General features: G+C 37.7%; 1 protein-coding gene across 2 annotated transcripts in view; it reads right to left on the bottom strand.

Moving 5' to 3' along the window:
* Nucleotides 1-24,332, bottom strand: part of LOC5568335 (DNA-binding protein D-ETS-3) — a 306,381-nt gene that overhangs the window by 74,596 nt on the left and 207,453 nt on the right. For both annotated transcript variants that reach the window (XM_021843918.1, XM_021843916.1), the window contains exon 6: nucleotides 6,462-6,509. In XM_021843918.1, coding sequence (XP_021699610.1) covers nucleotides 6,462-6,509 — 48 coding nt within the window. The remainder of the gene's footprint in view (nucleotides 1-6,461; nucleotides 6,510-24,332) is intronic.

A 24,332-nucleotide genomic window follows, 5' to 3' on the forward strand; every position in this document is an offset into this window, starting at 1 on the left:
TTGTTAAGCTGTCGAAAATCGACAACTAAACGCCATTTCTTGTCATTAGTATCCGATTTTTTCGGTACCAACAAAATTGGAGAATTATATGGGGATACTGAGTGTTCGATAATGTTTTCACCCAGCATCTTATCCACTTGTCTCTGAATTTCATTGGTTTGGGCATGTAAGTTTTTGTAATTCGGAATATATATCGGACAGTTGTCCTGCAGAGGAATTTCCTGAGTATAAAAATTGTTAAAGGTTAAAACATCATCAGGTAAACTAAAAATGTCGTGATATTCTGCAATGAGGTTCTGTAAACCCTTTACTGCATCTAAGGGTATTCCAATAGTTTTAATTTGATTCAGAATGTCTTGCTGACGATTCTTCTTATTTTTAATACTACTATTAATTTTCATTATATGGTAATTATAGAGTGGTTCCATTATAGGTTGGAATCGTGAATACAATATATGTACAGGATTTTCTGTAGTGTTGATAAATTTAACATAAGGGTTATTAGATGATATGATAGTATTTCCACAGAAAACGCCTGGCAATATTTCCTGTGAATGCACAACCATATCGTATGTATACGGAATATTTATAATTCGCCTAATGACTTCACTTCTTTTCGGTAAGATAAAGCCATTGTTTAAGTTGTCTTGAATTGGTATAGTTATTTCTTCATTATTTACATTAAACTTAAGTAACCAAGACTCATAATCAATTATGCATCTATGGGAACTTAAGAAATCGCGGCCTAAAATGCCGTCTGTCATAATAGGGAATTCATCATTTACAAGGTGGAATTTATGCTTGATGCACAGTCCTCCTTCAAAATATAGGTCAGTTACTGCTGACGCGATGGTTTCAACCGTGTCATCAGTGATACCTGTTAACTTGATCTTCTCCGTTATATTTATTAGATAGCTGGGGTGTATTTTGCTACGTTTGAAAATAGATATGTCTGCTCCACAATCTATTATGAATGTGTTTGTAGTGTTTGTCATCTGAACATTGACCGATATGAAATTGGACGCGTTCAGATTCATCGTGAGTACGGGAACAGACCTGTTGTTCCTAAAAAATGATTTGGAACTTGTTGAGGTTGTTGGTGTTGCCTTTGCGGTGGCATCATGTTACTTGGCACCATACTTACCGGTTGAGGCAATGCACCGTTTGGCGCAAATTGACTGGAAAGCATTGAACCATCTACCTCATTCATATGATATAATCGTCTATTACCGGAATGGTTCCAGTTTTGTTGTCTTGGATGTTGATGATTGGTATTTTGGTAATTGTATCTTAAAAATCTGTTTGATGATTGTTGAGGAAAATTTGGTGTGGTTTGACGCGTATTATTACGTGTGAAACCTCTAAAATTACCTCTAGAGTTGTTGCCATTGTTGCGATTTTGATAATTTGATTGATAACTTGACTTATTTTGAGGAAATTTCTTTCTCATCTGTAACATTGACACAGATGGTTCGTTGTTAAAATTCTCGTTTTCCACAACGATATTCAATGCCTCAGAAAGCGAATCAAATTTTCCAACTTTCAAAAGCATTTTTGTTTCCTGCTTCTGTGATGCGATAATCAAGGATTGAATGGCAGCCTTGTTTGCTAATTTTTTTGCTACTTCATTAGGTACTTCTTCTCTAATGTAAGCTTGTTTCAATTTATCTGTGGCGACCGGTGACTTTCGAATCTTTCGGAGTCCGAAGTGGATTATTATTGATCACCAACTAGATGATCTAGTGGTTGATTTTGCATGAAGCAAACAAGTGAAAAAACAAAACAAAAATCGGAAGTTTTTCAAACAGTGCTAGTGAGATTCAAGTGATAAGTGAGATTCAATTATGGGAAAAGGCGCATCAAAGTCGTCCAACGAAGGCGACGCAAATGTTCAAATAACTAATCTCCTAGAAAACCATCAACAGTTCCATGAGGAAAATGCATTAAAGTTGTGGCTAATTTTGGTGATGGTTGGTATCCAAACAGTGATAATGGTTTACAACATGATAAAGAAGAACACTCGAAAAAATGCACTCAAAGCAGCTAAGAGTATTGCTGTACTGGAAAAAGTTTGAATAAGAAATCAAGTGCAGTGAATAAAAATAAACATTTTAAATCATTCGATAAAAATAAACTGAACAATTGTAACGAGTAAGTGAACAAAATAATCTTCAAATAAGTGTAATTCTTGTAAGTGAACAAAATAATCTTCAAATTGTGCGGAAAATCAGAATCGCGTGACACAAGAAAATCCCGCGGTGCAGTGAATTGAAAACGAAAATTAATTATACACGGGCGAACCGGCAACTTGGAGCCGCCCCAACAAAGGGCAAACCGGCAACATGGAGCTGCCCCTACGAAGATGAGAACGTACAGTTAGAACAACATCAACAAGCAGCAGCAGTGACCGAGGTGCAACGATCGTGCCAGAGCCAGGAACATGATGATGAGCAGAATTACCCGTAGGAAGACAACTATTGGTGAGCGTATCAAATCCGTAATTGATTACTAACATTAATTAATAATTTTCATATGTGAATTGTGCATTGTAAATCTACTTTTATAATTATATTGGAAAATTCCCCATTAAGAAATAATATGTTATGATTTATATGGTGAACATAAATGAAAGTTTATGCCTTTATTAGTAAATTTCATTTGGTATTGATATTTTTCTTAACTATATGAATTATAATTAAAAATTTAAAATGGATGACATTGAATGGGAAGATTTTCTCAAATTTTTAAATGAAGTTGAAAAGGGTAATGGTCCAGAACCATTTGCACCTTTTGAAAGAAACACAAACCCCCGTACGTGGGAAGAATTGATAGCAAGAATTGAAAATTTGCCAGGAGACGATCCAATCACATGGTTGCCCCTGAGCGAAAAACTATAAAAGAAAAATTTTATTTTTTTTTATTATGCAATTAACCTTATGATCAACTTTAAAAGTTTTCAATGAGTGGAATTGAATTAGAAATACAAAATTTAATTGGAAAACTACATAATATTAAAACAAACTTAAAAAAATCTCCTTTTAGAAGATACCTTAAAAGTACTCTAAAGGATAAAATTCTTTTAACTAAAAGCATATACAATAAGTCGTACAAACTCTTTTGAAATATGAAGATGTTTTAGATAATAGACATGTTGAATTCTTTATAAAAGCAGCACGTCTTGATTATGATGAAATAATTTATATACTAGAAACAAAACTTAAGAAATATTCAAAACCAATATCATTAAAATCACTTAGTTACGCAATAATATTCAATATTAGACTGATCAAGATTTCAAAAAAAGTTAAAATGGCATTGAACATAAAAACAGCATCTGAATTAGCATCACTGATTCCCTCTTACGATGGAAATCCAGGAGGTGTAAAATCATTTATTGATGCTATCAGATTGGTGCAAACTATAGTGCCAGCAGATCAGCAAGCCCCTGCCATTCAGCTCATTTTGACTAGGTTGACTGGTAAGGCCAGAGATTTGTTTACTGGCGTTCCGGCTAATTACCAAGAAATTGTGGATAAAATTTCTGCTGACTGTACTGACAAAAGCAGTTCAGAATTAGCTCTCGCTAACTTGAAAAATATTAAACCAAAAAAAGGCCAAGAAACTTCTGGGTTTACCAAGGAAGTAGACATACTAGCAGATAATCTTATAGACATCGGAACAATCAACAAGTCTAAAATTTAATACGGTAAAATTTAATACGGTAAAATACGTACCCAGTAAACACACCATCGTTTATGATGGGATATAAGAGTACAAATGTGGAGGCGATATACGTGCATCTTGCACGCAGCCTTATGGCGCATGTACGTATATCGCCTCCACATTTGTACTCTTATGCGCTATCGTATACGAGTTTGTGTTTACTGGGTACCGAGTTTCCAAGCGCTAATCCATTTTCGTCGCTGTTGTCTTTGCCGATTGTTGTGGTTCATATTCTCTCGTTGACGTTCCTGTGCTGGTGTATTTTAACGGTTGGCTTGTATGGCCTGACACGAACCCCCTAGATTTCTGGAGGACCATTCCCTTTAAATGATCGGAGGGCCATAGTGCGCAGTTTAGCTTAGAGTTCTTCTCTGGCACTCGGACGATGATCAGCCGCCCCTGACATGGGGAAGAGACGCTGATGTGAGCCGCTCCTAACATGGAATACAGACACTCCAGGTTTGCAGAAGCGAAAGCAAAAGCTCTGTCAGCACACAACCAGAGTTCCTGCCGGAGTTGGTTACCCGATCTTCCCCAAGGTTACTCGTACCCCAGCTGGTACCGCTAGGAGGTACGGATAGGAGTTGCTGGGCAAGAGGCTTAGGACCACATAATGGGGTCTATTTTATTCCTGTAGGTACGCGAGTTACCAATGGTACGCCATACCCAGTCATTTACCGTGCCGATTTTGATCCTTAACGGTTTTAAACTATTCATCAAGAAGAGCCTATATTTCCAACCGGTCCCTCTATCTGCGGAACAAATTTTATGAGCGTGAATCTTTAAGTTTAGAGCCAAAACAATTATATGCATAGAGTATATCTGTTCATGTTGGATGTAGTTACATGATTGACTTTGAGATTTGGGGAAAACATCTTTACTTATAAGAAATAGCATATACCGCCAGTATTATGAAAAACTCAGTTTCTCATAACTCACGCATGAGATTATACACGCGTGAGTTGTCGATCACGCAACTCAACAGTTAAAAAATCATGGATGAGTTGGCTCACCTGTTTGACACATTGTCTCGTATTTCCACAGTTTACTCGCACACTGCAATAATTTCATGTTAGTCTGGTAAAATTATAGTAATCCTTTATAACGTAAAAAACAACATTCGGGTTTCACGTGTTTTTGACGGGTTCTGTAACTGAATATTGTTTACGGTTTTAGTTGATTGAGTGATTTTGCATTAAAATCTCAAGCGTGAGATTTGCGAAACAGATCTCTAATGAGTTTGCTTTCACGGGAGAGCGTATTGATTGAGATTTGAGTGTGAGTCTATCAACACTGCATACCGCAATATTGGGACAATGAAAATCTGTATGTCACATTCATAAATTCGAAATTTCAATCAGCATGCTAAATGCAAATGCTAGAAACATATTTAATATTATTAGGAAACTACTTTGTGAGATTATTTTGTGTCGGTAATATATTTTTTTAATCAAACAAAAGGTTTCTCATTTCATTTTTGGGGTGTGCTAACGTAAGAACTTCCACTACGATCACATCTCATCACATTTGAACTGGAATCATTTCAAGGACATTGAACATTCCAAGTTTTGAACTAAGAAATCTTGTTCATTGTTTTTTTTTTAATTTCAATGTGGTCAATGTCTTTGAAATAATACCGTACCGTCAAGTCTAATTTAATTGTTGAAAGTGATGAAGTTTGATATGCGAATCTGCCTGGGACCGGTTCCATTCGTTCGATAACACGATCAGCATCTAAATATGTTTACATTTTTCGCTGGCAGAAGTGACACAGAGAAAATTAAATTATAGTTTCCTTATTGCTTGATGGAATAAATAAGTGTGTTGTTAAACGTTTGTAGCTTAATTTTAAGCCAACTCATATTTACCTACCCCAAGCTCGACCGAAATGAAAAAATGTAACAGCTTCTTGGCAATCAACAGTAGGAAAAGAATTATAATTATTCTATAAGGAAAGCGGAAGTAGCCGCGTGGGCAAAACTTTTAGAATTGGTTTTGTCCGTTCCCCTCCCCCAGATCCAGTGGAGATCGGTCGAATCACGCGAAACACACGACGACAACCGTGGCATGACGTGGCGGCTTCAGAACTTTTGCGGGACTACGTTATCAAGATGGCTGCGCGGCAAATCGGAAAGTGGAAGTTATGAATAATCACATGGCAAACTGTAGAGTGGGTGCACAAGAAATGTGGAAAAAAAAAACTTGCGAAAGGAACCGAAGAATTAGAGGAAGGAAAAAACACCAGTGAAAGCTTAATGTATTTCTAACCCATAAAGGAAGTGGTAATTAATCAACAACAGCTTCGTGTACGCTTCAGCCTGCTTTTGGCGTGCCGAGCTTGGACCTCCGGGTTGAGGGGTAGCTATTCCATCCTGAAACTGCTGTCGGGTCGGGAAAAACGGGAAAACGGCCGGAATCGGCTCGGAAATGTTGGAGCGCGAAGGCGTAAATAAAGGTCATGTTTCTTTATGCAAAATTATTGATTTTCTGACAGAAGAAGCTCCTCGTCGCCGTTTCCACCGCAGTCTGGTACAATTGGTTCAGGAAAGTCGTATTTGACACCTCACCCATGTCACGAAACGTCGGAAGAAGTGTACCCTCGAATTTCCTTGAACTGTTTAGAATCTCGATGGATTGGATTCTCGTTATGCTTACGGGGTTTGTACCGGTTCTAAGCGTTTTGTTTGTTTGAACGGAGTGACAATTTTGAGGAAGCAAACCATTTGGTTGCTGCTTACCTGAACTAGCTAGTCGACTACTAGTGGGACCAAACATCTGATATGGATCTGAAAAAAAAAAAATAAGAAATTACAGATAACATGAATTTGGAAGGATTTCTGTTTTGTCAATAATAACACGAAAAAAAGAAGGATGTGTATGTACTCTACCATAGTTTGAAGCATGAAGTATGCTTATTATTGAATTGACACCTGAAACAATAAATATTTTTAAATTGCTTTACAACCCTAAGGAATGGAAATGAAACTTTTCAACATACATTATTTATCATTATGTCTGTTGAATTTCAAAACGACACGAATGCACCTTAATGGTGTAAAGTGTCAAAAATAATAAAACAAAAAACATACATTATTAGTATAATCCAAAGTTATCTGTCAAATCGTACCTTCAGGTTAATTATCAAAACGCCAAGCTTGAAAGACTTCCTTTAAGAGATGTTGTTCCTCAAGGCAGCATTTTGCGGCCAATATCGTCGTTGGGGTGGGAATGGGTCCAAAAAGGATATGTCGGAATTGTTTTTTGAATAACTATTGCAATTCAACTCCAATAAATTTTAAATTTGGTTTGTATGTACTTTGATGGTACATTAACAGCTGTTGCATAAATTAAAGAAAAATGTTTATTCACTACGGTACTACAGGTGCATGAAAAATTTCCCAATGCTCACCCCATAGAGGACATAGAGGGTGACAATGGGTCACTGTAATTGAAAGAACTTTTTATTTGTGAATATGATTGCAAAACCATTCACAGCTGCGAAATATTGATGAAATACAATGCAAACAAGACAAAAAGACATATTGATGTTTCACAAGTATGATAAACCCACGTAAAAGTACAATTATACAAAAAAAATGAAAGTTATGAAAAAAAATGTAAACCCAGCAGTTATCGTCAAGTTTACATAAATTTTCTTGTTTTGTCCTCAAAGTCTCATCCCCATTTAGTTTCCCCAAACGTGTACTGAGACATTGATAATTTTAAACCTTCGCAAATTGTTGAATTTCGGTGCGGCTTTTTTTCAGGCAGCTTCTTCTTCTTCTTCTTCTTCTTCTTCTTTCTGGCGTTATGTCCCCACTGGGACAGAGCCTGCTTCTCAGCTTAGTGTTCTTATGAGCACTTCCACAGTTATTCACTGAGAGCTTACTATGCCAATGACCATTTTTGCATGTGTATATCGTGTGACAGGTACGAAGATACTCTATGCCCTGGGAAGTCGAGAAAATTTCCAACCCGAAAAGATCCTCGACCGGTGGGATTCGAACCCACGACCCTCAGCTTAGTCATGCTGAATAGCTGCGCGTTTACCGCTACGGCTATCTGGGCCCTTTTCAGGCAGGTGTTGACGTCATATTCCCGGTATTTCAGCGATTCAACTCATTTGTACTTCCGAGAGATATTTCTATAGCATGAGCATGAGTATGAGTATGATTGACCGCCCGCAGTTGCTACTCCGTTATTGCAAGAACAGCTGTACTTACACAGGGAACCAACAGATGCTACTCAGCATCAGTAGCATCTTCAATGTGTAAGTAGGGGAATATACATGGTCGGGGTTCTGCTAAACCGCACCAAGTGCCAAAATCTTTATTCCGAGATATTTTACTTTAAAGTCTTTTCCTGTACTAGTTTATCGCGGACGATAATATTTTTTTTTATCGCTCACATACGATTAACAGTGTTCACTAAGTACACCGAGAGTAAATATACTAGTAAATCATCAAAAATTAACGATGTAATTGGACTGCATTAAACAATATGAACCACTCAGTTCACTCTGGCTGAACAAAAATTGAAAAATATGGTTCTTGGTTCGGTGTGGTTGGATGTGTTTCAACAACACAAGTAAAATTGGAGATTTTTATCATCACCATGCATGTTGGAATCCATGTCACAAGTGTTTATGGGAAGGATTCGTATGTATTGAATCAAGGTTCTCACGTATTCATACATAGATCCTAATGATCGAAGAAAACCATGAATTCGCACCAAGTTGCTCCCATTTGGTGCAACTTTGCTGATCAAGTTCACAGTTCAATGCGTGAAGTGTTCACCAGGAATAACCATCATTTCAGATGTACATTAACCTGCTGATGTTTTACTGCAATATAAAAATAACCACATAATTTAAAAGTTGTTTGATTTCCATCACCATCGGATAGAACAACAGAAAAAAAGTTTCATCGGGATACGAACTCGTTCCTTCTGATTGGTAATCTAGTGTGCTACCACAAGGTCAACTTCACTTCTTGAAGGAGTGGTGATAAACTTGAATCAGGTAATGTGCACTTTGTCTGACGGGGTTTGCTGGCGATAATGCCATTTTCTGAACAACTAAAGCGCACCAAGTCCACCTGAGTTGTTCACACAGTATCAGATTAAATTAATTCGTTTTTTTCATTACGGCTTCTGTGTGAATTGATAAACATATTATATAACAAGCAAATGCAAGTATTTATTGCATGTCAATGCCTTTACTTCATGTCTAAATGTGATTTTCAGATAAACAGTATTTAGTGCGGTGTGGCTGGATAACATTTCAAAGAAAATAGATCAACGCTGACGAAACAACATTTAATTTTAATTAATTAATTGCTGCCCATTGTAAGAATATAAAAGGAAATCGGAAAAATATAGCTTTATATCTGAAAAATGAATTCCCTCTGATGACGTGCGTTGGTTTATGGTTCACTCTGGCTGAACAAAATTATAATTTTACGTGTCCTTCCAAACAAAATGTGTGATCTAAGATTACAAGGGATTGTTCAAATCACTCGATATTTTTATAGTAGAGAGGTTATGATTATTTAAGTCCTTTGGTGTAAAAAACTCAATTTGGGAAAAAATGGCACTTGGTGCGGTTTAGCAGAACCCCGACCACATATTCCTCGTTTTTCTATCAGAAACAAGAGGATATCCTTAAGGTGTTCATTTTACCACCCCTTCCCCTACTGGTGCTCTCATTATTATAGCAAACAATGCCAGCTGCGTCCGAATGCAGGTCAATCTGGGAATGGGAGGGAAATGTTGACGTGTTACTTGCTTTATGGAAGCCGAGGAGTCCTCTGCACTTCCACAAGAAAACACTATGGATAAGGGAAAGGATTCGTTTTGGTAAACGATAAAGATATATTTTTAAATGAATACGTGAACATATACACGAATGATCGATACCGATAGTGCGATTACTATGCGAACCGGACACGATCCGGATTCCGTTGCTCACCCACAAAGGAGCATGCAACAGATTCAACTGATCAAACACTACTGACGCGTCGATTTTTTCACTCGGACACTTTGTTTTTGTTTTTTTCTTCCAAAAAACGCGAACTGGACACAATTGATCCAGATTCCACCGCTCGCCCTCAAAGGAGCATGCAACAGATTCAACGGAACAAACACTACTCACTTCCGAGAGATGTTTCTATATTATAAAAACACTAATAAATTATAAATTTTACGATGTTGCTGCGTACGAAAAACAGTTGCTGGTTTGAGAAGTTGTCATAATGCGTTGCATTGTTATTCAATGCACGAACTCCTCAAGTAGACTTGTTTGATGCTTCAGCGATACTGTATTTAGAAAGAATGAACACATTCTAATGAGGAAAGAGTAGGCACGGCACCGTAAAACCCCAAAAATGTAGGCTAGTGATTTCATTCACAATCGTTCTTGCATGCCCAACCTCACCCCAATTTTTCATGTTTAAGACACCGTACCAAAAACAATTTTTTGTGGAAAAATTAAATAGATCCCGGGAAATACGAGTGAAGTGTATTGAAAAGACTTTCAACCTTAGAGGTTAAAGCACAATTAAATAGATCCCGGAAAATACGAGTGAAGTGTATTGAAAAGACTTTCAACCATAGAGGTTAAAGTACATGCGTGATACTTTGCACAGGAGAAATTTAGTGTTGTAAATTTTCTCTAGTTTCAACATACAAGTTTATTGACATATTAAACAAAAACTACTATTTCTAAAAATGTTTATTGTGATTAATTATGTGTGATAACATGTTCTCAAATATATGAATTAATAATTTTAGTTATATCAGCGTTATTAGCTGAAATATGTCTGAAAAATATTTTTCCGTTATGACCCAATCTCACCCCCTAGACCCATTGTCACCCCCATCGACGCTATTATAAAATATTTCACGTCTTGCATTGACTCGCAAAAAAATACATGTGTTATAAATCGAATTTCAAATTGTAAGCTACAATTTTAAGTAATATTACAAGCTGCTAATAATAAACCGGTATTTTGTTTCCATTTCATATGAAATTTTCGATGGTCTAACTCACCCCAAAATATCCTTTTACGCGGGGTAAGTGGGACCTATCAAAACAAAACATAAATCAAAACTTTTCTTACACGTTTCAAACATTTTCCTAGAGAGTAGCAACTAAAACGATCAAACAAATGATTTATCATTTTATCAAAAAAGATCAATCTTAAATTACGTAATTGCATAAGAGGATTAATTATGTTATTTATTTTTATTATTTTTTTTAATTTTGAAATACGAATTCAAAATTGAACACAGACGGGGATGAAATTTGAAATGCATCATGAGAACGATTACTTTTCTATTTTAATTTAACTTTATTTGTTATTTCTACCAAATTTAATAGTTATGGAAAACAATTTCACCCAATTAAGTGGTTTTTGGCCATGCGTATAAATAATATCAGAACATATTTTTAATTTTATCAATTATTAAAAATTTATGTACTACTTTTTAATTAATAACTTATAAATAATATATTTTGAACATGTTTTGTTCCTCTTTACGCTTTTATTGAGGAATTTTCTGTTTATTTTAAGTGCTATGTGGCATTGTGGCATACTATTAAATCAATGTTTTCTCCCTAAAGCGTTACGTATTTTATGGTTGATCCCTTATGTACATGAAAAATGTACTCAAAATAGAAAATCTATGATTTATCAATCCTATTATTGTAATGGTTGACTTACTGATGTGGATTGAGGCATGGAGCTGATCAAAAAAAAAATTTTTTTTTGCGTTACGTAATAAATGAAGAACTCTGATTGTGCAAAGATGTGGCTTCTCGAATGTACTCTATCTTTGACACATTCATTACCACTCAACTTTTGATGACTCGCGTTTCAAGTCTGTCATCTTTCCAATTGTTTGGCCGTCAATGTACATTTTATCTGCGAAGCAAACCAATTGACTGGAATTGTTGAAAAACGTACCCGGTATGTTTTACACTATACGCTGTATAACAAGTTTTGACCCCATGATGTTGCAATTCGGAGTAATGACATTCGGGGTGTTAGTGGCGTAGCTAGGGGGGTGCGGTGAGTGCGGTCCGCACCGGGCCCCGGGTTCTTAGGGGCCCCTAAATCTTGGTAAAAATTTCACATAACATTAAAAATTTAGTTTCAATAAGGGTAGTCTGAAAACACTTTAGACGAGAATAGAGTGGTTTTGGATTCTAAAATATCAATCATTAGGGGTCTTCTATAACTTGAGCCTCAGGAAGCCAGGAACTGGTTCGAAAACATTTTATTACGAGCCATATCCTGGACCAAGCTATAACTATTATTTCATACATTTTTTAAAAGTACCAAACAATACTTCTTAAACGTGAACAAAGGTGAAAAAAGGTGTCGAAAGTCTTTTTCTTACACAAAAAAAGTATCGATAGTCCCTTTTCCTTTTACGCATTGCAATGAATATTGATGAAAATTATCGAGGCTCCAGAGATGACATCTTCAGAAATTCTTCTAGAGGTTGATTCAGATTATTTTTCAGGAATACGTACAAAGATTTTTCCTGGGATTCTTACAGAATTGTTTACATAGATTCATCTAGCACATAGTCTAACAATTCTCACAAGAATTCGTCAAGAACTTCCTCAAACGATTTCTTAAGATATGCAAGGAGAAATTTGCTCCAGAAAATTCTTCAGCAGTCCATTATCAGAATTACAATGAAAATTCGCTCAGGATTTTTTACAAGATTTCTTCCGAAATTCTTGTTAACATTTCTCCAAATTTTACATTGAGAAACCTTGAAAATTTTCCAAGGAAATAAAAATATAAAACAATTTTCTAGAAAAATAACAAGAATAGACAGAGTCTATTCTAGAATAAATGAGATTCGTGTAAACATTATTTCGAGAAATTATTCAGGAATTTCTTGAAAAGCACTCTTTGCAGTTTTTCAGAAATACTTTAATTCGTTTTTGGAACTAATACTGTGAGGTGTACATAGAGCTGAACACGTTTAATGTCCTTCCCCTCACATGCAACACTAGCAGAACCATACATTGCAAATGTATGCGTGTGCTGCGTTCGGAGTGTGGCTGTGTTTGCCATGACGGTGAGTGCATGGACCAACGCTTGGTGTTGACTCGTCAGTACTGCATTAGTTTCTTGGTGAGGCAAGTCGTGTCACTTTGAGAGCGTCCGGCCAGCGTTCCAAGTGATTCTTCCGCAGGGAATACATATGGCTGCGAATCGATGGACGAGAAATATAGAATATTTACATTGGCGATCCTGCCAGGAGCTCATCGTTGTTGTTGTTATTTCCCTGAGCAAAAAAGCGGAAAGAATCACTTGGAATTGCTTTTAAAACTGAACCGCAGTTCCCAAAAAATCAGTTTAAAGGTGCAAAGAGGAGCAATCAACCGAAGTGGCGTATCGAACAACTTGTGGTGTATAATGGTGAGTAATGAAAACCTAACAGAAAAATAGGGTGCGTAATGAAAACCACCCGAGAAATGGAAGTGTAATGAAAACCTTCCGAGAAAATGACGAGTAATGAAAACCGTCAATAGGGTGCGTAATGAAAACCACCCAGAGTATGGAAGTGTAACGAAAACCTTCCGAGATAATGACGAGTAATGAAAACCGTCAAATAGGGTGCGTAATGAAAACCACCCAGAGTATGGAAGTGTAATGAAAACCTTCCAAGAAAATGGCGACTAATGAAAACCGTCAAATAGGGTGTGTTATGAAAACCACCCAGAGCATGGAAGTGTAATGAAAACCTTCCGAGCAAATGACGAGTAATGAAAACCGTCAAATAGGGTGCGTAATGAAAACCACCCGAGATATGAAAGTGTAATGAAAACTTTCCAGTAAAATGGCGAGTAAAGAAAACCGTCAAATAGGGTGTGTAATGAAAACCGCCAAAAATGTGTAAGTGCAATGGAAAGCTTCTAAGAAAATGGTGAGTAAAGAAAAACCGTTAATAAAAACCGTCAAATGGGGTACGTAATGAAAATCACCCGAGATATGTAAGGATAACGAAAAACTTCCAATGAAATGGCGTGTAATGAAAAAACGCCGAAGACGTGTAATGAAACCCGTCAAAATAAGATGCGTAATGAAAATCACCCAACATATGGAAGTGTAATGATAACCTTCCAAGAAATTGACGTGTCGAGACATCCATCAAAAACCATCTGAGAAAAATAGCGTTTCAGAACAACTGTCTGAAGCCAGTGCATAATGAATGCTAATAAGAAAACGTGTCGTTATGACAGCCAATAATGGATTCTGTGGTGTGTAAAGACAACCATCCAGTAGTTAAATGTACTAAAATTTAACTTCTAGCGCATTGTTTCCCAACCTTGATAACTACTGAAAAACGTCTTGCTGTAAGGTGCTCGTTTCAGCGAACAAAGCGAACGAAGGTCTGCAGATCCCCTGTTGAAAACGTTGTTCTAGAATGTGTGAAGAACAATGGACAGCATATCTGTTATCTGAAAAAAAGGTTTGGGGGAAAATGATCATATGTGGTGGATTCAGTAAGGACAATAAATGCCTAAGGCCAAAGTCAACCAACGATGATTCATTTGGCATCAAAACAGATACTTGAACTTTTTTTTCATTCCTGTGTGTCGCATACGGCCTTCAATGAGGCATGATCGATATCTGGTGGCAATTATCATACATTGATCAGAGAATCCAACATAGGCTTATTTGCTTGAAACTTGAACATATGGTGGCATGTATGAGAACCAAGAAAAAAGAGTTCAGAACTACGAAAAAGTGTCACTCGCAGAAATACATCAATGATATCTCGCTGATGCGTAAAACAAGAAACAAAATGATGAACAAATGAAAAGCTTCATCGAATACGACGAATTAATGCAATACCTTTAATTGCCAGAATCTAGCACTAGCAGCGTATGAGCCGTATACTCGAAAATCAGGAGCAAGTTTAGGGCAAACTGACCAGAAAGTGGGTACCAAAACGCGAAGTACAAAAACGATGTGAGGAAGCGCCGAAATGTATGTAGATTGACAGCCTTGTAAGTTCCCTGTTTTTAAGCAGCGATCTTCCATATTGAATGTTAATTGTTCAGGCTGATATCTGTCGGCATAAATAGCAAGCATGATGATCATGTAATCGAAACTGCGCAAAGTCGGTAGTGTTTTATAAGCTTGTTCTCAAACATTGAGTTCTCCTGCGAGAGCAAACTCATTTGAGATCTGCTAAGGAAAACTCACGTATGAGATTTTGATGCAAAATCAATTGCTCACGCTGATACCACCAAATTATTTAATTATAAAACTCCGGAAATCTGTCAAAACCAAATGTTATGGTTTATATTAGATGAAGAAAAAGCGCTTAACTTTAATACATTTTATTGATACCGCCCAATGAGTCAACTCGTTGATGATGTTTTGGCTGTTATGTTACGTGAGCTACAACTCAGGCGTGGAAAATCTTTAGCAAAAGGGGAAACGGCGTGTAACACAAAGAATCATTAGAATCATCATGGATGTAATAGTAGTAGTAGTGTCGCTTTTTTTATGTACATTTTCAAATCGAATAAACAAAAAAATATAAGATTTGTGTTAAACAAATGTAAACACATGGGAAATTTAGTAGATTGACGAGTAATGGAAATCAAAATGTACTCTTCAATCGCACATATCAAAAGAAAACATTATGATCTAATGAAAGGCAACGGAATTTCTCTGTTTTTATTGGATTTATCGCATATTTTTGTTATGTACCGGCACGGTTTATGTTTGCAAGAGATGACGGTGTTGTCAGGTGGCTGGTGACAGATTTTTCTACCAATTGTTATATGCTTGTTTTCGCAACATTTACTGCATATAAAAACTTATCATTTTGCAAATAGTTTTTCATCACAAGGTCACTGATTTAATAAAATTTCAATGATTTTTGTGATCAATTCACATTAAATGCTACGATTTTACAGTTAGCAACTTTGCGCTCAACTATCGCGTTAATTGTGCACACACAATAGACGCGTCCCGACGCATCGCACTGTGGAGCTTGTCATGATTTAGGGTGGTCCAAATTTATAAACTCTTGGTATGGTTTTATGCCTCTTAGAGATGGTTTCTGTAATTTGAGACAATCGCAGACATTAGTTTTGAGTGTTGCGGTTCATAAAACTTTATAAATATTTGATTCCCGTTTAAAATGTGTTTCTTTAACGAAAGTTACAAGGGAAAAGGTAAGCACTTTCTATTTACAAGTGTAGCTGGGTGAGGCAATGAAATGCGGCATAAGATCGGAGATTTTTTTTTTTTGAGAATATAAATCTCATGTCTTTTGTCGCTAAACTGATAACCCTGCATCTGAAAGTGTTGAATAAATATTGAAATATCATCGGAAGCATTTTTCTTCGTATAAATTATCCATAAAATCAGGTGATGAGCAGTTGTATTTCATTGATGCTGCAAATACCAATACTATCATAACAATATGTAAATGATTTTAAAAGAAGCTATTTTGTGATGACGCACCAAAAGGCCATAACATATGTGAATTTGATATTCTCGCAACGCTGTTTAGAAACGATGTTTTCTTCAAAAAAGCTGAATTCAATAACAAGTTATGGACAGGATGGTGGCGTGTCAATTGTCGTAAGTTTTTCATAAAACAGTCAATATATCGTTGAATCTTACTGTTAATAGAATTGATGTGCATGCTTGCAAAAAAAAAAATCTCGCTCGCTGTCGGTATTGACTCTGACAGTGACTATAAGCCATTTTACGAAATAACAGCTTTACTGACATTGTTCGAAATAAAAAAAAAACCAAGTAGCCTAAAAAGCGAGTCGTTTTGAAATGTCAATTGTTTTTATCGGGTTTACCAAAATTTGAGGAAATACAGTACATACCTCATAGGGTGAAAACTATTTAACAGTGTAAAAATTGTTTTTTTTTTTATTTATTTGTTAGGCACTCTGTGCACTTGGCCACTACTATGCCGAGGATCATATATACAGAATCTATTTATATCCTAGTTCTTATTGCTATTTCTCTCATACCGAGAGTGCTGCCGTTGGTCCAATCCATATCCATATCGAAGTCCATTGGTGTGCGGTGGTTCATTTTGCCATGTATATGTGTCGTGTGAGGCAACAGCCTACAAAGAGGGTCAGTGTGTCTCAGTCACCATCCGATACTGACGAAGGATGGATGTGTTCCCCTATACACAGTCCTTCGTGCGGCGTCTTCTGGTGGCTGGACGGAGTTTTTTGTGTGGGGGGATTGGGAATCGAACCCATGACTTTCCGCTTACGAAGCGAAACCGTAACCTCGAGGCTACGAGCCCCCCCTTAAAAATAGTTGACATATTGTATTTTTTGGTAAAATCCTGAATGCGATCGCAGTTCTGTTTAGAGCTGCGAACTTATTTACACAGTTAGAGAAAATTGCTCAGAACAAAGTATAAAAACTCTCTTTATTTCTTACACCACATGCATCAAAATAAATGAGACTTCACAAAGATTATCAATATTACTTGCCAAATTAGAGTAACACACATCATAATTGATAAAAATAAAACAGTTTTCAGTGAAATTTCGACGTCAGAAATATTAATTTCACCAGCTGTATAACATTTCATTGAAGTTCGTTAATAATGACTTAGTGTGTAAGAGGTCAGTTTAGCCGCTTATTTACATCTGTCAAAGCCGCCCGGAGTCGTCACAGCCGCCGTCCCATTGTTTCGACTTTGACATTAGCTTCGCATTCAGAAAACTTCGCATCGCGTGAGCAGGTGCGAATACGGTTTAGTCACAGACAAACAGACGTAACACTTAGAACAAATCTCGATCAAAATCATAGTCACGAAGACATGTACGCCCAATGCTAAAATCGGTTTGTTTGGCCGACAGGCCAACAGATGGCGGTAGTGTGTAAATGTCAAACGCGAACAAAAACGATGCGAGCGCTGCAGGTGGCGGATTGGCCACCTACCATATTTTTGAATCAACCGTTAAAAAGGTGGTCGATGCACAATGATGAGAGTGAGACGTCTGTTTGTCTGTGGTTTAGTGCTGCGAAGTCAATATGAAACGAAAAGTATTCATGCATTATGTGTGCCATAATGAGACAATGGATCATTAAAATAACCAAAACGGCCGCTATGGAAAGCATAGATAGCGCCACCGTAGCCTTGTGTGTTTGACAGAACAGCAATGCTGTCACAATGTGAAATCCCATATACAGTGGCGTCTTTGTTTTGATGCGGTGAGCACTTGCAAAAACTACCTTCAATGATCCATTAAACTCAAATTTGGGAAAATTGATGACTTTATGTACGTTTGATTTTATTTTTCTTCGGAGAAGAGGGAGGATGTGAGGTGTACACAGAGCTGAACACGTTTAATGTCCTTCCCCTCACATGCAACACTAGCAGAACCATACATTGCAAATGTATGCGTGTGCTGCGTTCGGAGTGTGGCTGTGTTTGCCATGACGGTGAGTGCATGGACCAACGCTTGGTGTTGACTCGTCAGTACTGCATTAGTTTCTTGGTGAGGCAAGTCGTGTCACTTTGAGAGCGTCCGGCCAGCGTTCCAAGTGATTCCTCCGCAGGGAATACATATGGCTGCGAATCGATGGACGAGAAATATAGAATATTTACAAATACATCAAGAATTACCGCACAAAATATCCCAGGAATTGCTCCCAAAATTCTTCGAAGATTTTTTAAATTATTTTGGAGCAATTTCTACTTGGAAAATTTATTCAGTGTTCAAACCCAAAATAAAAACGCTACTGCCAATATTCATTTAGTTCCTCCAAGACTTTATGTATTTCATCAGTTTAGAAATATGTTATTTATGTTAAATATATTTATGTATTTCATCGTATAGAAATATCTCCAGGATTTTTTCATCCCTCCAATAATTTCTGAAAAATTTCCTTAGCATTTCATGGAAAATTTTCAGGAATTCGGGGTAACGGGGTAGATCTCCCCGGGTTTTGGTCCATGATTTTTCCTAGCTGTGGTCAATACTACCGTATGCCTCCTTGAAATCGATGAAAAGGTATTGTGTTGAGATCTGATATACTAGACACTTTTCATTGATTTGTTGTCAAAGAATCCTGCTTGATGATTTCCTACGAACCTGTTTGCTTCAGATAACATACAAAAAAAAATGATCGTGGACAACATGTTGTTAGTGTTTATAATGGGGTTTGTTCGTAAGTTATCCACATCCAATTATTCGCTTTTCTGATGATAAGGTTTATTTTTCCTTATTTTCACTTCTTCCGGTAGCTGTTATACAAAAAGGCAGCATTTTATAAACCCATCTTTATGAGTTCAGATCCGATAACATCCATACCAGCAACTTTATTGTTTTTAAGCTTTCGAAAGGCATCCCTAACATCTGTGAAAGTAGTTCGATAAATACATGAATGATATCACAGCAACGAGGGATTTTCTACGTACAGTGACCCCACGCAGTTGAATCACCCACAATTTATGAATCAGCTGATTTCAAAAGCCAAAATTATTATCAAACTTTTCACGAAACATCACAGAATTATTTTTGCACATAGTTTCTTATCAGTAAATATAATTCCGTGATGTTTTGTGACAAGTTTGATAATAATTTTGTCTTTTGAAGTCAGCTGATTCATAAATTGTGGGTGATTCAACTGCGTGGGGTGACTGTACTAACTGCGGACGATGGAATCCAATGAGTCGAAACGTTGGATTCCATCGTCTGCAGTCAGTACGTAGAAAATCCCTCGTTTTCTTGACCCTCATTGCCTGAGATCATAGCATCATTCATGTATTCATCGAAATACTGCTTCCATTTTACGATCCAGCAGCTCTGTTTCCCAAATTGTGACTATCAGCCGGTATAGACAAATGGCCAGCTTCTCCGGGCCCATCTTTATATGTTCAGCTCCGATAGCATCCTTATCAGCAGCTTTATTGTTCATGAGCTGGTGAATGGTACCATGACCCCACAGTTATGGATCAAATAGTGTGGAATCCAACCTATAAAATTCAATAAAACGATATGGAAAACATAAAATTGTAATTTAAAAGCACGAATTGAATCGTTTCAAATTGGAACTTCGGTTAGTAAACTGTTTTGAGTGCAATGTTTACATAGGATTGCATAAAAATTAAAAATTGTATCGGTTACATATTATGGATCAAATTGTGACATATTATGGATCAGTGCGCAAAATCAAGAGATTTTCAACTCAATGCATCTGTATTGCATGATTTGGCGAAAGTTATCAAAATGTCACATATTACTGCAAAAAACAGCAGTGTTAGAGCTGGAAACAAGGGTAAAATGCCATTTTTGTTGTGATACTGCATTGTAGTAGTCTCACTTAAGTACTGTTTTCGCTCCACGCCAAGTTTTCCATCCATTTTTGTTTGTTAAAAAATGAAATTTACAAACCTTGTTGTTTTATTAGTTTTATCCTTAGTGCTATTGTCTGAAAATGTTGAATCCAATGCTTAAAATGGCAGAAATCTACATTATTTGGAAGTGATCCATAACCGTGGTAAACAATCATTTCCTAGTCCATATTATGGATCACTAGTTAGAAGTGCTAATATTCGGTATTTAGAATCAACAATCGAGAAAAATGTTTTCCAGAGATGAATTCATACTAAATCGAAGCGAACGAGCATAAAACATGCTTTAACATTTGAATTTTACCACCTGTGGGAGCTTATGAATGCTGACGGCACTTCTTACAGAAAACAACCATATAATGATAGCTGTGTGGTACCAACTAAACATTTGTTAAATACACCGTTATTTAGCGGTGAATATTGTGCTTAACATTACAAATGTTAGAAGACAAATAGTATAACATGGGAAAAATATGTTTTAGGTCAACGTTTATGTTTTGAGAGAGTTATCCGATGTTGAACGCCAAAGTGATCCGTCACTGTGGGTGATCCGTAACTGTGTGGGCATGGTATCCTTAACCTCCCTCAGGAGGGTTGGTTTCCATCGCCCGCAGTACTGGCGAAGGCATTTCCTCCGTTGTCTCGTCTTTCATTGCCTGTGCTTTCAGCGCCATTCAGGTGTTCGTCGAAGTGCTGCTTCCACCTTTCGATCACCTTCTTCTTCTTTCTGGCGTTACGTCCCCACTGGGACAGAGCCTGCTTCTCAGCTTAGTGTTCTTATGATCCCTTCCACAGTTATTCACTGAGAGCTTACTATGCCAATGACCATTTTTGCATGTGTATATCGTGTGGCAGGTACGAAGATACTCTATGCCCTGGGAAGTGGAGAAAATTTCCAACCCGAAAAGATCCTCGACCGGTGGGATTCGAACCCACGACCCTCAGCTTGGTCAAGCTGAATAGCTGCGCGTTTACCTCTACGGCTATCTTGGCCCCCGATCACCTCACGCTCTTCAATCAATATGCTCCCATCCTTATCCCTGCACATCTCGGCTCGCAACACGAAGTCTTTGCGGGATACGTTGAGCTTTTGATAGAACTTAACTGCTTCTTGAGACCGCACACCGGCACAGTTGTTCCATCTCCTCGCACTCCGTAAGCGGCGTGTTTTCTCCCGAAATACGCGGGTCTGCTGTTGCCGTTTCCATCTATAATATTCCACAATCTGCCGGGTCCCTTGCTGCAGCATGACCGCCCGCGCTGCATTCTTCTCCTCCAGAAACTGCCTACATTCCTCGTCGAACCAATCGTTCCGTCGATTCCGTCCCACGTATCCGACGTTGCTCTCAGCTGCATTGTTGATGGCTGCTTTCACTCCAGCAGTCCTCAAGAGGGGCTTCATCCAGCTCGCCCACTCCCGGTAATGCAGCCTCGAGGTGTTGCGCGTACGCAGTTGCGACAACCGGTTGATTAAGCCGCTCTAAGTCATACCGGTGCGGCTGTCGGTACCGTACGTTGTTGACGACGGAGAGTTTTGGGCCCAGTTTAACCATCACCAGATAGTGGTCAGAGTCGATGTAAGCGCCACGATACGTCCTGATTTCGATAAGGCGGCATCCACAAAATACGTAACGCTCGAAGGGGGGAGGGGGTAGGCTCGAGCGTTACGACTCATACAAAATTTTAAAAATTTCCATACAAAAAGCGTTACGGAGGGGGTAGGAGGGGGTCGAAAATTTCCAATTTTAGCGTTACGTAATAAATGGATGCCGCCTAATGTAGCAGAAGTGCCGTCCATCATTCAGAACGAAGTCAATTTGTGATTTTGTCTACTGTGGTGATCTCTAGGTGTATCGGTATCCAACCTCTTAGATTACCAGAGGACCATTCCATCTAAATGTTCGGAGGGCCATAGGGCGCAGTTTAGCTTAGAGTTCTTCTCTGGCACTCGGACGATGATCAGCCGCCTCTGACATGGGGAACAGACGCTGCTGTGAGCCGCTCCTAACATGGAGTACAGACGCTCAAGGTTTGCAGAAGCAAGAGCAAAAGCAAACCCTCTCCCTTCCCTGTCAGCAAACGACCAAAATTCCTACCGGGGGACGCTGTCTTGAGCCGCTCCCAAAATGGAGTACAGACATGTTCAGTCCAGGTTAGAGTTTTCAATCCCGGGAACATTTCCCGGGAAATGATATTTCCCGGGATTCCCGTTTCCCGGGAAATAATTTCCTGTTTCCCGGGATTCTCGTATTTCCCGGGATTTCTGTATTTCCCGGGTAGATCTATTGAAAAAGGATTGACCATCCATTTTCAAACCTAAACTATCGTATAATTTACTTTAAATATCAGTCTTACCAATGCAATTATCTTGCTAGATCACTAGCTATACTTGGATATTGATTTGTTGTTGTTTTTTTTTGTAATCAAATAGCTGTTGATAAAATTGATAGCTCTTTGACGATATGTTTTTTTTCCAAAATAGATTAAATGCTATACAAAATACAGGATTTTTCGAGGGATCATCCATGAATTGAGTACGCTCATAAAGTTTTCATTGATTTAACCGTCACATTTTCCATCGTTAGACTCTAGTTGGTTTTTATTCTAGTGTTTGGAAGGTTCAATTTAATGTTGGTACAGGTCGGACTCGATTATCCGTTGTATCATTTTTTTTCACTCCGGATTATCGAATCTTCCTAATAATCGAATCATTAAAAGAAAAAAGAAAATCTGCATTAAAAGAACTTAAATATTACATTTTTTCGTTGTTTTGTTTGTATAATGCAGTGGCGTAGCCAGAAGTTATTTTTAGGAACACTAGGGGTCTTGGGAAGAAATTATTTTGACCGGCATACAAAAAACCTCTTTTTCAAACCCCCTTTTTTACTTACATCCAAAGCTGCAAAACCATTCATATTGTATATTGCAATACCAAATTAAATTTATGCAAAAACAAGAATGTCAAAGAACAAACTCCGGATAATCGAGTCCGTCCTGTACATATTATTTGAACTTCATACGATGTGTCAAAAATAATCTCCATATGGACTCAATATCATAATTTGTGTTGTTCTGAAACCTAGCGTACACAACAAAATCGATAGATTTTTTTGAGAAACATGAATAAATTACTTAAAAAATAGAATGTAGGTACCGTACAAGTTGACTGGTATAAAAAAAAATAACAAATATATGAATAATTAAAAATAAAACATCAAATTTGCTTAATTTTCACGTTTTTGAAAATTTCCCGGGATCCCGGGATTTCCCGGGAAATGGAAAATTTATTTCCCGTTTCCCGGGAAATCAAATCCCGGGAAATTTGAAAACCCTAGTCCAGGTGGAACTCCATGTTTGCAGGAACAAACACAACCCCCCCCCCCCCTTCCCTGGAAGCATACGACCAAAGTTCCCACCGGGGTTAGGTTCCTGACCTTCCACCGGGTTACTCGACCCAGGCCAGTACCACGAGGAGGTAGGGATAGGAGTTGCTCGACAAGAGGCTAAGAACCACACAAAGGGTTCTATTTATTCCTGCAGGTACGCAAGGTATGGTATGGTACGCCATGCCCAGTCATTTACCGTGCGTACACTGTACTCCAGTAGTCCTCAAAAAGAAGTATTTCGACTTTGAGATTATATGTGTATAAAGATCCGATCTCTGGTTACTTTAGCCTCTTTAGGCCGCACGAAGACAGTCGTCAGTCTGAACATTGTTGATGACGGATAGATTTGGGTGCAGTTCCTCCATTAGATAATGACGACGATAATATCAATGTCTTCCATCAAACAGAACGTGTTAGATTTGTAATTCTGTCTGTTCTGGTTATATTTTGGTGTATCGCTATGGAAGGAGTGCTGGAAGAAGGTGCTGGGAGGAGAGGTCTGTTGGTAAAGAAAGCTCTCATTTAATATCTGTGGAAGTGCTAATAAGAACACTAAAATGATGGACAGTCTCTGTTCCAAACATTCTACACTGATTAGCTAGAGTTCTGCGCTGGCAGTCGGACAATGATCAGCCATTCTTGTCATGGAAACGAGAAGTGTTGCCATATAATGCCGAAACAAATGAATTTATAAATGGCCATTGTGAAGAGTTCTTGAACTATGCTACAACTTTGCTGGATACCTGGGATTGGGGTTCTGTTTATACAATTAGTCGTAGTGTTTTAAAAAATGATAGTTTAACATCAATTTCTCCCCCTATAATGGCATTAAAC

This window comes from Aedes aegypti, chromosome 2, assembly GCF_002204515.2.
Source record: "Aedes aegypti strain LVP_AGWG chromosome 2, AaegL5.0 Primary Assembly, whole genome shotgun sequence".
Classification (NCBI taxonomy): domain Eukaryota; kingdom Metazoa; phylum Arthropoda; class Insecta; order Diptera; family Culicidae; genus Aedes; species Aedes aegypti.